This window comes from Felis catus, chromosome C2, assembly GCF_018350175.1.
Source record: "Felis catus isolate Fca126 chromosome C2, F.catus_Fca126_mat1.0, whole genome shotgun sequence".
NCBI lineage: Eukaryota > Metazoa > Chordata > Mammalia > Carnivora > Felidae > Felis > Felis catus.
Window position 1 is genome coordinate 68,707,304 of NC_058376.1, and position 15,221 is coordinate 68,722,524.

Consider the following 15,221-nt stretch of genomic DNA (forward strand, 5'->3'; position numbering starts at 1 on the left):
TATTTTCAACTTTCTTTCCCTTAGCATAGAAATGAGTTGGGCTCACTTGTTTTAAAACCTCTTCCCCTCAACCCTGCATCTTTTCTGGTCCCATCCTAAATCCCTTGTCCCTTCACTCCTGGTGTGTCTCACCTCCTCATTCCTCAGCCCGCTGCACTCTGGAACCTGCTCCTCAGCCCAGTGAACTAACTCTCGCCAAGGTCACCAATGCTGTCTCACCTGACTGCCACAATGCCTGCAGGCCTTTGCCGACATTCTCCCCGTAGCAGCGTGCTGTTCCCCACTCAAGGTAGGTCTCTGCCCTCTGGGGCTCCCTGCCCAGTGCCCCAGCAAGGGCCGAGGGCACTGTTCTTCGGACTGGAACCAGGCCCTTGGCCCAAGCCACAAATCAGACCAGGACACATTACCAGTGAAAGTGTTTAATAGTTAAATTATTTAAATAGACTTTTCAATTTCCATGGGAAATCATAATCCTATCTGTTTTTGCAAGAGCAGGAATAAAAAGAGTGCACACCCTTGGAGGGAATGAAGAGCTAGCACTGCACGGTGTCGCCAGTCACTGCTGGGATAGGAGGGATGGGCCCCCGAGAGGCCAAGGAGACCGTAACCAATGGGGGGAACCACCGGAGGAACTCAGCACGCACACGTTACTCAGGTTGGAAGCAAAATTAAAACCTAGCACCACTGGTGGGTGCTATGGAGGGGCCGGGGACTTGAGAATGCCACCATGGAGAAAGCCAGTCCCCCCAACAGATGCAAGAGGGGCAATGCAGAACTCAAAGGACAGAGCAGCAGAAGCATAGACAGACTTGAGCTGGCAGTTTTAGGTCCGTAAACTTTGCTTCTCAGAGCTGTGTTCAAATTGGGGTGAGAGATGGTGTGTGGAAAGGGGAGCTCGCTTCGGCAGCACATACACTGAAGAAAAAAGGGGAGGCCGGTGCTAGTGTCCAGTGAGAGGTGGTGCAGATGGGGATCAAAATAACATTTGCAGTTGGCATATAGCTGCCGCCCTACCTCCTTCAAGCTCGTGTTAGAGGTGAGAATAATTCTGCCCTGAGAAGCAACAAAAAGATGTGGGCACAGGACCCAAGGATTCTGTTTGAATATATCCCTATGATAATATATCATTTTTCAGTTTTAAGCCCGTTTCCATTTTATACCTTCAGAGGATATAACAAATACAATTTTTTCCAATATATTTCACTTCCACCTCCCAAAAAACCAAAAACCAGACAAAACAAAATTTCTGCTAGCTTTGCCCTTTGGACGCTGAAGCTAGCTAGGCTCTATCCTTTTCTCTGGTCTGCAGATGAAGAGCAAAGCCACCACCCTCCCTGAACCTGAGGGCTGCACATTACCCCCAAGTCTGAGGCACTATCTCTGGGCGAGCCACCTGCATGGTAGCCAACTGAGAAAGGTAGGCAGGTAAGGCTTCTCACCACCACCGCTCCCCCCCCCCCCCCCAAGCCAGCTGAGCACCTGCGGCCATCCCTGAGCACTCACAGCTGCCTCTCTGCAGGCAGCAAATGGTTGGCATCTCAGGGAGAAGAGGGGACAGGGGCCGTGCTGTCTGTTGCAGGCTGAGGCTGCTTCCCTTGGTTACACCTGAGCCTGAGATGGGAAGGCAGTTTTTGTTTTATTATCCATTTGCATTTTACTTAGGGGAAGTGATGTGTTAGAGAGATGGGATAATGTACGCATACACCTTCCCATTTAATCTGACTGTAGGGCACCCCAAAAGGACACGCTCACTGCTCTGGTTGGACCTGGGAAAACCCAAAACTGCCTAATCTGAAGTGAGGTGAGGGCAAGAGGCATCCTGCATGTGACCAGTTCCACGGCATAAACACACACACATCTACACCAGTGCATACGCTGACACACATACAGTACAAACGCTGTGCACAGCTGTTTTCTAATATAGTTTACAAAATATAGAATTTGGTATATTTGTTAGATCTCCAAGGTTTTCAATAATACAAAATAAAAAATACAAAAAAGACAAGTTGGGATCCTTGCCCTCCCCCCAACCACCAGTGGCATCTTTGCTTGTGGGTCTCTTATACGCATACAACTAGCATAGTCTAAAGAAGGGCACAGAAAGTTGTTTTATTTAATAAATATTTTCTTTTTCTCAGAACCACCCCTCCTTGCCTCGCGTCTTCTCGCCTCCCCCTCACAATTTGTTCTGTTCCCCTCCAAGAGGCGTTGTCCACCTGTGTAGGTGAGGAGGAGGGCTGCGGAGAAGGCCGCAGTCCCTCCCGAGCCAGCACTCCTGCCAGCAAGCCCCTCCATGGGGCAGGGGCCGTGGCCTCTGTCAGGGATTTAAAGGCTCACACAGGGAAGTGGACCCCTGGGGCCGCTGGGTTACCCTGGGCCAGAGTTGGGCCGCCGACCGACCCGCCCACCCGAGGCTGAGGCCTCCCCCTCAGCTCTGTCGTTGCACACTCGGCTGCCACACACCGTAAGCACTCAGCAGCTCCTTTCCACCTGCGCAGCAGCATCCGTTAGAAAACTCGGGATTCGGATCGCGCCTAGCGGAGTCTTCTACGGAGGAAACATCTTTGGTCAGCTTGGTGCTCGCAGGACGCTGGCACCCTGGGGCCTGGGACGGAGGCTGCGGCCTGCCCACAAAGGCAGAAGCTGCTTCTGGAGTCAAAGTGGAGAATCTCACCGGCGCAGCCACGTGGGCTAGAGCGCAGGCTTCCACCTGCCCCCCCTCCGGCATACAAAGAAGCCATTTCCGTTTCTCTGGAGGCCAGGCTGCCTGGCATCACTGGCTGGCAGCTGCTAACTGAGCGGGGGCCCACCGTTGAGGAAGTAGGTCATCATCTCTCCTTTGCCCTTGACCTTGACCACGCCCCTGCACTCCAGCTGGTATGTGTTGGCAGCCAGCACCTGGTACATGTCTGTGGTGACCTGAGGAGGCAAGGGGAGTGGATAGGCCATTGTTGAGCCAAGCCATGAGCCTGTTGTCAGGCAGCTCTGTCCGACTGTCCCCAACACACAAGGGTGGGTGGCACCCTGACAGCTGCTTGCCCCTAGACTTGCCTGTTTGAAACAAGAAGGATGACAGCACCTACTTTGTGCCAGGCAGGGTGGCCTGTGGTCCCTGAACTGCCTGTCATTGTCCACAATGAGAGAGGTGCAGAAGCTGAGCAGAACTGCTTAGGGCATCCACAGCATTCTGACGCTGCCCCACTGATACCAAGCATGGGCCCAGCGTGTCCACCCAACTCTCGCTCCAGGACAGATCAGCGATGTTCCTGGAAATTGGTTTTTCACACCACAGATGGAGAGCCACTGTTTATCTCACTGAATCTATGAGGTAAATACTGTTATCTCAGCCTCAGGAAACCTAAATCACTTGTCTGAGGCTACATGGCTAACAAATGGCAGAGTGTGGATTCAGTTCTATATCCTAGTGCCCGTCTCTGCTTTAGCTTTTGGAACAAAGAGGGGAACTCACCAGTGGCTTCAGTAATCACTGCACTATTGTAGGGCTGATGTGAGCAGCAATACAGATGAATGCTTCATGAAGTGACCCAAAAGCCGTCTGAGTACAGCCCACACGCCCCGCCAGCCACCCCACAAAACCTCTGCTGAGGATCCTGGCCCTGCCTGGCTGTCAGGCCAGGGAAGAAGGGGCCAGAAATCTCTAGATGGGCTGCTGGAAGGTGACCCTACTGCGTTATCATGTGTATTCCACGAATGGGAAAGCCCTATGCAAAGGTGAGGTGCCGGGCCATTGTGTGGCTGCTGACAGAGTCCCTCACACCTGTCTGTGGGTGGGGTCGGACACTCTGCAAACACACATTCCTTTCTCCCCAGCTGCCATCTTGTTGTCCCTTCTCCCTTTGGCACAGGGATAGAAGTGAGAGAAAGCCATTTGGCCAGGTTCCTCCAACAGCACCTATCAGGCCAGGGCCGTGCTTGGGCTGACCCTTTGTTCAGAGGTCCCACAGAAGAGAGGATTTAAGGGACATTTAAGCAGTGTCAGTGTGAGCAAAGGGCCATGAAGAGAGCAGAGTTCAAACTTGGGAAAACAGATCAGGGAGGCTAAGTGACCTGCCCACTTATGGCAGGACTTATGGGGGCCCTGGGGGTTCAGAGGTACAGGAACACAGCCCAATCCAGGACCTCACTGTTGTCAGACGGGAGCAGAAGGAATTAAGGGCAGTCTAAGAAAAACAAAAGCAGTTGAAGAGAGGTAGGCCTGGGAATTGCAAGAGCCAGCTTGCACAGGATGAAGAGAGGAGAAAAAGTCTCTGGGTCTCTGGCCAGGCCCCTTGGCAACTAGGGTGGTGGGAGCACCATCCCAGGGATCACTGGCCTTCCCTGGTTCTATTGCACCAGGCCCTGAGTGCTGTGGGCTCCAACTGGCAAGACCTTGCTCCCTGCAACCATCTTGGTGTCCCCTTGTATGCCTGGGTCGTGGCATTAGCACTCCTGGTTTAGCAGCAGTGGCTCCCGCCTTTACTCCCCCAATTCCTTCTGTGGCCAGTAGAGGGCTTTGCACAGGAGTGAAGATCTGTCCAAGGTCCTGAGGGCCTGAAACACAATGATCTCCAAGCTCTCGAGACAGTGCCAGCTACCTTCAAAATTGGCTGCAGAAATTCTGACTGGGGACTGTGGGCAGCTTGTACTAGGGACCTGGAGTATCAGGCAGAGGCCCCCATGGGGATGAGCCGGGTGGTGGATGCTCCGGCACTCACCTGGATGCGGTCAGGCACACCGGTGCTGTCCATGCGGCTGGCCACGTTCACCGTATTGCCCCAGATGTCGTACTGAGGCTTGCGAGCCCCGATCACCCCAGCCACCACGGGGCCAATATTGAGCCCTGCAGGGGACAGAAGTCAGCAATGTCATCAGGGCTCAGACCAGTGCTCACCACACTATCATTCCTCCCTTGACACTCAGCAAGTTCCTCTGGACTCAGTCTGAAGACCGCCAGTGTCCTCCAGGCCCGAGACCATGCTTTACCCTGCAGTTCCCACGAAATGCCTGCCAACCCAGACCATGGGGTCTGTTCCCACAGCACTGTTCCTGTGTCCTCGCCCCCAATCAGGTCTCAGCTCCTGCAAGTCCATCACCAGGACCACCCTCTTCAAGGATCCAGTGACTCACTGCAGCATCCCACTGCCTGTCCTTAATCATCCCTGTTGGTGGCATTTCAGTTTTCAGTTCATTCTAACCACACGTACCAGAACTCATCCTTTTCTTCCTCATCACTCCTGTTTCTTTCAGGGGCACAACCATTTTCATTCTTAGTACCTTGCTCCTAACGCACAGTGTCTTCTCTGTCCAGGTGATCCTCCCCTGGGCGTCTGAGCTCAGGCAGGGAGGCCACCGTGACCCAGCTCCAGGAAGCAAGGCTGCCATCTCCCTCCTGGCACTTCTGCTCTCATCTGTCCACCTTCCCGGTCCTAGGCACGCCAACCCCGATCACCCTGCCCCTCAGCCTTTGCCATGCTGGCTCCCCACCTCAAATGTCCTCCCTCCTCTTCAAGCAAGAACCTTAGCTTAACTGACACTGTCTAGACATTTTCTGCCGTGTTTCCAAGCCCCTGGGCGCTCCCCCTCCTCTCTCACATGGGGCCACATTAAACCTCACTGTTGTGTGTGAAGTAGGACTGCAAACATAGCAGAAGCTCCCAAATAGAAACACCGTCAGTCCTTAAGACCCTTCCCTCCACGACCCTCCTCTCCAGTCCTGTCAAGGCCCTGCAGCTTTTTACCCGACCTGCTCTTCCCAGGCTGGACTGGCCAGAAGGCAAGCTCACCGATCTTCATCTGGAAGTTGTTGAAGGAGTGCTCATTGATGTACTTCATTTGGTCCATGAGCTTCATGGCAAAGTCAGCCAGGGCTTTGATGTGGGTCTTGCCCACCTTGTCATATGTAGAGTCATTGAGGCCTGAGGCAGCCATGTAGGTGCTGCCAATGGTCTTGATCTTTTCCAGCTGCCTGAACCGATCCTCGCTGATGATCTAGATGGAAGGAGGCCAAACCTGGGTTACCACCAAGGCTGGAGCACTGAAGTCTATGGGGGAAGGGCAACAGCATGGCCCCTCATGTCCTCCCAGTTCACACAGGAGGCCCAACTCCACACCAGCTCAGTGTGAGGCCAACAGAGCAGGCCTCCTCCCATACTTACCCATGTGTGGTCACCGTGAGTCACTGTCTGCCCTGCACCAAGAGCCCCAGGCCAGCCCACTAGTCACCTCAGCATCTCTTGCCCCCAACAGGGGCTGGTGGCCATCTCCTCCCTTCCCAGGGACACCACCTCATCTTTGTCCAACGAGACACCCACCTTCTATCTCCGTTGTCTGTCAAAAGCCTGCCCAGACCCAACTTCAGTCAATTCCAGCTACGCTCTGCCCCAGGAGCCTCATGGGCTGTTTCCAGCACAGCCCGTTCCCAGTTCCATCCTCCTCTTCCTCCTCCCAAGGCTCTGTATTCCCGCTGGGGTTGACCTTCTCACCCTCACCACTCAGGGGGCTCCCAGGGTCGAAATGCCCTATTGGGCACAGAACCCCCAGCACCTGGCACACACTAGGTGCTTGGCGAGGGTGTAGTAAATAAGACACGTTTGTGTTTCCACCTCTGCTCTTCCGGGCTTTGCGTCTTTGTCCTGCCTTCTCCCTTAACTTAGGAGTCCCTCCTTCCTTGGACTCCCTCAAAGGCTGGGCCCCAGCCCGGTGGGAAAGGAACGGTGGCTGATGGAGAGTGGCTGGCAAGGTAGCTGGGCAAGGCCTCAGTGGGACAACAGACCTGCAGAGACTTCAAATTCCAAACGCCTGGGCCGGGACCCCCATTCTTCCACCTACTAGCACTGACCTTAGGCAAGCAGTGTCTCTAGGCCTGTTTTCTCCTTTGTAACACAATAGAGGAAGAAATGTAGGCAAGGTGCCTGTCTCCCCCACCCCTCTCCTGTTTGCCCACCCGTCGCACCTCGTCAAAGTCGGCGATGATCTCATTGAGCAGTCGCAGGCACTCAACACCCTCATTGTTGGCCTCCAGCTCCACGTAGAACTCAGAGAAGTTGGCGATGGAGGCGAACATGACGGCCACGCACTCACACGACTGGTAGTAGAGCTCATCATTGCGTCGCTCGCGGGCCAGGAAGTGGGCGGCCACATCCTTGGGCAGGATGTTGTGCAGCAGCCGCCGGTTGTAGGCCTGCAGCTCCTCCATCTCCTCCTTTTCCTCCGTGGCCTAGGAGGAAAAGGAGGTGCCCGGTCAGGAGAGGCATGCGGCCTGCCCGCGTACACCCGAGACCTCCACTGTGCCCAGCCTCTGTCCCCCTGCTGTCCCCACCTCTGGCTTTCCATGAGGAAGCACCAGAAAAGTGAGACACTTGTACACATCCAACTGGGCTCTACCTGCCTGCCCCTCGGAATGTGTTGGCCCCGAAGGAGGGAACCCCGGACTGGAAACGGGTCCTGGAAGACAGGTTGAGATCATCCTGTCCGACCAAAGCTAGACCAAGGCAGGGGGTTACAGGGATGGCCAAAACCACAGCCCCAGTGGCCCTCCAGCTACCAAGTGCTCCACAACTGTCCATTTTCTTCTTCATATCAGGAAGTACAATCAGAAAAGCAGTTTGATAAGGATCACTTAACAGACCAACCCCACTGGGACGATGGCTTAAAGCCCCACCAATCTCCCTGGTTCCCACCAGAGCAGACTCACCCCAGGGCCAGAAGGTACAGATGCCCCAAAGTGCCACCAGGGGTGGGATGGGCACATCACCATTGACTTTGGTTCCCCCCAGTTTGAGTCCTGGGTCTGGGAAATTGGGGTTTGTGGTCACTCACCCTCTAGCTTAAGAGCCCTCAAATCAAGAGGCCAACAGTGGCCCACAGCCTGAAGAGCAGAGATAGTTATGCACCAAAGTGTGCAAGGAGCCATCTGACCAGAGTTCATGTGACACAGGAGGTACACAGTGCAGTCTGCTAGCTTCCTCCCCCTTGATGGCAAACAAAATGGCCCCTTTAACTGGGAGTGATCATGTTGGTAAAACAGGCAGGTAAAGGGTCATTAGCAGGGCCATTGAAAAGATCTAGCCAGCTTGCTGGGGGCTTTCCTAACTAAACGTGGAGGCCTTTCTATTTGGCTGCAGCTACAACCTCCAAAAGCACCAGGACCACTTCCCTGGCTCTCCCTGTGGATGGTGGCTGCTCATGGGGAAACTGCTGGCACACCCACCCAAAGCCACAGGACCTGGGTCCAGCAGGTAGGGTAGAAAGCTCAGGGACCCCAGGGCTCAGAGGCCTAGCCTTGCACCTGAGGTGAGAGGACCCACAGCCCATCAGTCCTAGAGCCACTGGAAACACAGCCTTGACAATAGGGGTTATGCCTAAGGAAGTTCCTAGATCCTGAGATGCCACGTGGGTCCAGTGGGACCTTTGCTTCTGAGATGTCTTGATCAGGCCCCTCCTCCCAAGCCACCCTCTGCCTAGCTCTGGTACAGGTGAGCCAGCGGGAGTAGGCCAGAGTGGGAATCTCTGTACTTGTCGAAGGTTACTCCCTGGAAGAGCCCCAGCCGGGCCATCTGCCTCGGAAAATGCACAGGCTGCCCACGGTGCTACTACTGCTGAGACCACATGCCTGGGGGCCGAGGAGCACTCTAGCTCCTTTGATCAGCCCAGCAGTGGCAGAAACATAACACATGTCCTTCCCAGAGTGCATCTGCCCAGTGCCAGGCAGCTGGTGGTGGAGGCTGGGGTTGAGATAGTCAGAGACTGGTTACTGCAGGGAGCACAGGCCAAGGCCCCAGGGTTCTGACCAGGAACTCCCACCACATCTGGACAACTCTGCCCTGAGACGTGACGTTGGGCAGCTCCCAACACAGCCAACCGCTTCTAGGATTGGGCTCTGGCCAGGTGGAGGGCTCAGGGGTCCACAGCCCCCTTGCTGATCCTAAGGTCAATGCTGTGGGAGAGGGATAAGACCTGAGACCCAGTGGTCTGGCCAGGGGCAGGCTTGCGGATAAGGGTGTGTTCCTGGTACAGACGCTTCAGGGAAGTGAAGGACCTCGGGCTTCCCCAGCTCACTGCCAGCACCACACCCACCCACCATGACATTAGATCCAACAGCAAAATTAGCTGCTGAGTTAGACTGGAGGGGTGGGGAGCACCCGACTATCACTCACACAACCCAAGGACCTATGTTCAGGTTTTTGCTTGTTGGTATGTATTTGATGTTGTTCCACCTCCCAAAAGTCCTGGAGGAGGACGGGAGATGAAGGGACGTGTAAGCATCATGAGCCTGTTGCAGGGGTTCAGTGGAGAGAGGCTGACACGCCTGCCAGGTAGAGACATGTTCACCCCCAACCCCACACACCTGTGTACAGGCCTTCTTAATTGTTTTCAAAATGGGAGGGGAGCTACGGTTGCCTGAACACTGGGGTGGGGTTGTGAGGGAAGCTCAGACTGCTCTGTTCAGCCCTGGCAGGCAGCCTCACTTTGACCCTGCGTACTCAGGAGCTAGACAAAGAAGCGGGGTGGGGTGACAGGGCAGCAGGTCACAAAGGCAGGCTGAGTGGCAGGCTCACCTGTCCCTTGCTTCCAGCCCTTTCTCGAGATCTTTGCCACACAAATGAGTGGCAGGACAGCCACTGTCTTGGGGGTGGGGGACTTCCTGGGGGCTCACATGGGAGGTGGGGTGCGAGTGAGCAGAGAAGTGGAGGGAAATCAGCCCCAGGTCCCACAGAGCCTGGTCAGCCCCTAGGAGAGAGCTGGGGCCTCTGGGGAGCTTCCCCAGAGGCATGAGGGGCATGAGAGCTGGGAGGAGGCAGGGAGGCAGCAATCTGAGCCAGGAAGGTATGGCCTCACACTGGATAGCCCCCGGGTCCCTCCCAACCCAGGGATGATAAGGGGGCATTCCACATGCAAAACAGTTTTCCCCCAACCTCAGGGCATCCGTTCAGTGGGGAATCTCAGCCAACCTCCTGCAAAACACAGCAGGGGCCACTGGATGCTCCCATCTTTAAGAATGAAGTAACTGGAATAACAGGTCTGACGCTGCCCACAAGGAAGACTTTCTCACCGTGGGCGCCCTCTCCTGGACCTTCTGAGTCGGTCCAGCAGGTAACAAGCAGCGGCTGGGTCCATCACTAGCACCTGGAGCATCACCCTGTGTGTGGCCCAGTGGCATCCCCTCCTCTGGGTTTTGACACCATCAGGGCACAGGGCACAAAGCCTGGAGGCTGGAGCACTTCCCTGGGCACTAGCACCCCACTGCCTCTTCCCCTACCTGGACCACCTCTCCCCAGGGCCAGGGCACAGCCACCTGTCCAGGCTTCCAGTTGATGGTCTTTGATGCCCCTTCCATCCTTTCTCCCCTGGAAGAGTCTTCAAGCTAGTTCTGGTCACATCAGGCTCTGCTCAGGAGCCTGTGGGACCAGCTCCTGCACTGCAGCCTCTGTGACATGGGGACTACGCGTCCCACAGTCCTCACCTCCTGCCCGCTCCCCTCTCTCCTGACTCCTCGCTGCCCACACTACAGACTAGAGACCATGCCTCCCCTCTGTCCCTGCCTCTGGATGCACACAGCAATGCCTGGCCAATATTTGTGACTTAAGAGCATATGTCTTGGGCCCGTCAAAGTCCCAGCGCTGTCAAGGGTGGGATGGTTTGGAATAAGCTCCAGGGTTTTGGCTCTTGGCTCCAGAAAGCAGGGAGCAGACTTGCTGGGACATGGGGCACAGATTAGTGTGACTGAGCAGGACACCTTTTCAGTGCAGGACGAAGGCTCAGCTAGCCCAGGTGATGAACTCGTTCACTCACAAAGTGCTGCGAGGACTGGGTGTGTCCCCCATCCCAGTTCCAGTCCCGGGGCCACCCACCTGCAGTTTCCAGAGGAAGTCCAGGCGGGCGGTGGACTCTACTTGCTGGGCGTGCAGGTACAGGGCCAGCACGAAGACTGAGATGATGATGGGCGTCACCACCTTCAGCGCCACCTTGGTCGCATGCTCAGGGCTGCAGGCAGGAGGCAGATGCCTGGCACCTCATGGCAGGCTCAGAGGCCCCCTCAGGCCTTTGTCTTCCTCCTCCTACTCCCCCTTCTCCTTAACCTCCCGCTCAAATTTTGCCTGAGGTAATGCCTCCTCCAGGAAGCCGCCTCAGCTGGCAGCCCTGTCTCAGCCCCTGCTCATACCAGCAGCTCAGCAGCCATTACTCCTCTCCTGATGCCCGCCTCGCCCCCATCACTGGGGAACTTCCCTCTGGTCACATCAGGGGATAAATGAGGCCCTTGTAAAAGGCAGCATGTACATTCCAGGCGTCTCCCAGTGGACAAGATAGCGGCCGTGGGCATAGTAACAAGGGAGCCAGGCAGGCCATACTGGCCGTCTCTGGGCTTTGGGCAAGTGTCTCTTAACCTCTCTGAACCGTAGTTTCCTAATCTGTAAAATGGGATAACAATACCCACATTTTAAGAATTAAAGATACCAGGGGCACCTGGGTGGCTCAGCGAATTAAGTGTTCAACTCTTGACTTCAACTCAGGTCATGATCTCACAGTTGTGGGATCTCACAGTTGTGCTGAGCATGGAGCCTGCCTGGGATTTTCTCTCTGTCCCTGCCCTGCTTGCGCTCTCTCTCCAAAACAAATAAATAAACATTAAAAAAGAAAAATACTGTACACAAAATTCCTTGTACAGCACCTGACAAACAGTAGGAACTCCACACCTGGTAGCTAATAATGACTAATTGCATTCCTGTTAACATTAATACATACCCTTCATAAAAGCTGCTCTCCCAAACCCTGCTTGCTCCCTGTCCCAGCAGAGAGCCTGAGCCTTGAACACTGCACAGACTCCCTGACCAGCAGTAGCCCTCGTTCAGGGCCTACCCCACAAAGCCCACAGGCCTTGCTGGCCCCTCTCTTCTGGCAGGGAGCCAGGGGGCACCAGCTCCTATTCTCCCGGGTCTGGGGTCTGACAACATGCTCCTGGGGAAGAGTGGGAAGCCAGATGCCTTAAGGTGAGGTCTCTGGAAATGACCTGTGCGTCCTAGGTCATCTTGGGCTGGTGGGAATCACACAAGAAAAGAAGGGCATCTACCCAATGAGGCATCCTTCGTCCCTGGGGAGTAAAGGGCTTCCCTTGCCCCCTCCAGCCTTCTCCTTCACTGCCCACCTTACCTCAGAGGCCCCCTCCCCAATGGGCACCACTGCCTTCTCTGCTGGGCCCTGGGCTGCTGGCCTCTGGCAGCTCTAGGCCAAGGGCAGGGAGAGGCTGTGTCAGAGGACTTGGAGAGTATCCACTCACCACTGGGAGGTCCCGTTGTTGCTGAAGTCTCTGTGAACAGGAAACGGGGAGGGCGGTTCGGGGCTGCTCTTCGACTTGGCAGTCTCCACTCCCGCTCTGCCCCCCTCCCCCGTTCTGTCTCCCACCTTGCTCTGCCCCTCCCACCTCCGTGCTCCCCCACCACTCCCAGCCCTGCTGCCCCGTGCCTGATACCACTGCCCCCACTACGGTTGCTCCCTCATCCCCCGCCCCCAACACCCCTCTGGATCCAAGGAGACTTTCAGGATGGGAGGCTTACAGAAAGCCCAGCCCCAACTAGCATCTGGTCTCCATGACCACAAATCACCCAGCCCATACCTGGGACCCTGGGGCCCCCCAGCACCTCCGCCTGGACAGAAGCCAGCCCAGCCACCACCCCAGCCCTTTGCTGCATCCAGAGGAGAAGAAACACTATACCTATGCTGTGTCCAGTGTAGTTACCACAGCCACATGTGGCTAGAGCCTTCAAGTGTGGCTAGTACAAGCTAAAATGTCCTGCAAGTGTAACATAGATACTAGGTTTTGAAGAATTAGTGTGGGAAAAAATGTAATAGGTTTCATGAATCATTTTATATTGACTACATATTAAAATAATATCTTGAATATATTGGTTAAATAAAAATATGAAATTTGTATGCTTTGCCTTTTTAATATAGCTACTAGGAAAATTTTAAATTACATTGCATTATTTATCTACTGGACAGTGCTGCCCTGGAGTCAAGCCAGGGACTCCCAAACCAGAAATGACCTCTGTTCTCTGCTGCTGCTTCAGCAAAGGAGAGGGGAGGAGGGGGGAGGGGATGGGGGAAGGAACATGGTAGACCCTCAAGAAATATTTTTGGAAGAATGGGTAGATGGATGAACGGATCCCATCCTATAACTTGGAGAAAACACAGTTTGCTGCATTTTCTCAGGGGACACAGACCTGTCACATTTTTTGCACTTCCCAATGTATATGTGTGTGTGTGGGGGGGGGAGGGATAGAGTGTTGGGAAGAAAAGAGCATTGATATCAGGCATTTTACCTACATTTTACTACTATAGGTATGATTCCCAATTTACTGGGGGCTAGGTAGCCTGAGACACAACTCCCATGCCTGCTACCTAGATGTGGGACCTAACGACTCACCATCATAACTAGGAGACTTTGAGCAGTGCACAGACTACCCAACCATCCTGGCAGCCCTGCCGACCTTGCTAAGTTGCTCTGAGGCTGAAAAGGGATAATGTATGTCCAGTGTCTAGCTCGAGGCAGGACATAGAGCCCATGAACAACAAAGGCTCTTCTTTTGCTCTCACAGACCTTGCCGTCCAGCTCTGTTGAATCTTTACCCCTCTGGGCCTGAGGTGCCACAGGCAGATGGAGTTAAGTGAAAATAGCTCATCAGAGACTGTCCTGAACAAATGAGGAACAATTCACTGAGGCCTGAGGGCAGGACTGAATAACAAACTGGAGGGGACAGCAGGACCTACTCACCCTGAGGCCACTCCCCCACCCACTGGGAAAGAGAGGAGGAAGACTAGACACTGGTGCTTTGCCCAGGTAGTAGGCTGGGGGGCAACACAACACTCCCCTTGCAAGCCCCCTGCAGCCCAGGTTCCCAGCCGCCTGCTCTTCCAACCTCCCTGCACTGCCCCAGACCCAGTGTGGGGAGCCACCTACATGGCGTTGGCGGTGACCAGCAGGTCGGCGTTGTCAAAGAGCGTGACGCGGGGCACCTCAACAATGAGCACGTATGTGAGCTCAATGGCCAGCATGAGCACCAGCTTCCCAATGCAGCTGATCTGCAGGAACACGGAGCAGGCCAGCAGGCTGAGCAGCACGCTGTAGGTGAAGTACTGCGGAGAGAGGGCAGCGGGCTTCAGCGCCCCGGCCCCACCCTTCCCGGCCCCACGCCCCGCCCCCCTGAGCCAACCACGTTTCGGCCAATGGGAACTTGTGACGAAACCAGGAGGGCCCTGGTTAGGAACCAGAAGATGGGGCTCTAGGCTGAGTGTGGCCAATGCTGGCAGCAGCGCCCAGTGGTTAGAGCAGAGCTCCAGGCTCAGGCAGACTTGAGTCGTAACTCTGATTCATTGTGGACTGTTGGTGTGACTTGCGCCATTTATTCAACTTTTCTAAGCCTCATTTTCCTGCAAAAGCTCCAATGTCACGGGCTCACCGCTGCCATTCCATGAGAGGAAGTGCCTGGTGCCCTCAGTAAGTGCAGAGAGCACAGGCCCCAGCCCCTGACCTGCAACGTGAAATCCCACGGTTTGCAAACCGAAACTATTTTCATGACTAATGTGGTGGCAACATCTGAACTGGCCTTATTTGATGACAAAGCCTGCCCCACGTGATGTGATGCTAATTATCATCTTTAGCCTGCTTCTGGGGACGATTCATACATTTTGCTGCAGAAATATTACTGTATTTTATTATCAGGTGCTGCCCAGGCTACACTGGGGGTGTGAGATACTCTTTCAAACTCTGAAAAATTCCAAAGTTCTGAATCTGTCTGGCCCAGAAGGCTGCAGACCAGGGATTGTGTCCCTACACGATTTACCCTGGGGAAGTCCCTTCTGGTCTTGGAGCCTCGGTTTCTTTCTCAGACAATAGAGGAGCTGAACCAGAGACCTCGGAGGTTCCTTTCTGCTCTGTCGTCCCCTGATGCTAATCCTAGACATGCCACCGTCGTTATTTTGTTCTTTCTTTTAAATTTAGCATCGTGACTTCTGAGTCAGGCACTCAGACTCACTATGCACATCCTCTGCTTTGGGCTGGAGGCCAAATGGCAGTGGGGGACGCTCCCAGGTTGGACCTTGAGCCTCTTCAGGCCTTCAGGAACCCAGAGAGGGGATACAGAGGGCCCCCTGGGAGGGGCCAGCCTCAAGCCACTACCTGGAACAGGGGCAGAGGAAGGAGTGGGGGGGGGGGTGTCCACCCAGAT

At 54.9% G+C, this 15,221-nt stretch overlaps 1 protein-coding gene across 2 annotated transcripts in view; it reads right to left on the reverse strand.

Moving 5' to 3' along the window:
* Positions 1-403: 403 nt before the first annotated feature.
* Positions 404-15,221, reverse strand: part of ADCY5 (adenylate cyclase 5) — a 148,357-nt gene continuing 133,539 nt past the window's right edge. For both annotated transcript variants that reach the window (XM_019839852.3, XM_045037029.1), the window contains exons 15-21: positions 13,955-14,130; positions 12,275-12,304; positions 10,851-10,983; positions 6,953-7,216; positions 5,784-5,988; positions 4,716-4,840; positions 404-2,919 (exon numbers count right to left, since the gene is read on the reverse strand). In XM_019839852.3, coding sequence (XP_019695411.2) covers positions 2,791-2,919; positions 4,716-4,840; positions 5,784-5,988; positions 6,953-7,216; positions 10,851-10,983; positions 12,275-12,304; positions 13,955-14,130 — 1,062 coding nt within the window. In that variant the 3' untranslated portion in view covers positions 404-2,790. The remainder of the gene's footprint in view (positions 2,920-4,715; positions 4,841-5,783; positions 5,989-6,952; positions 7,217-10,850; positions 10,984-12,274; positions 12,305-13,954; positions 14,131-15,221) is intronic.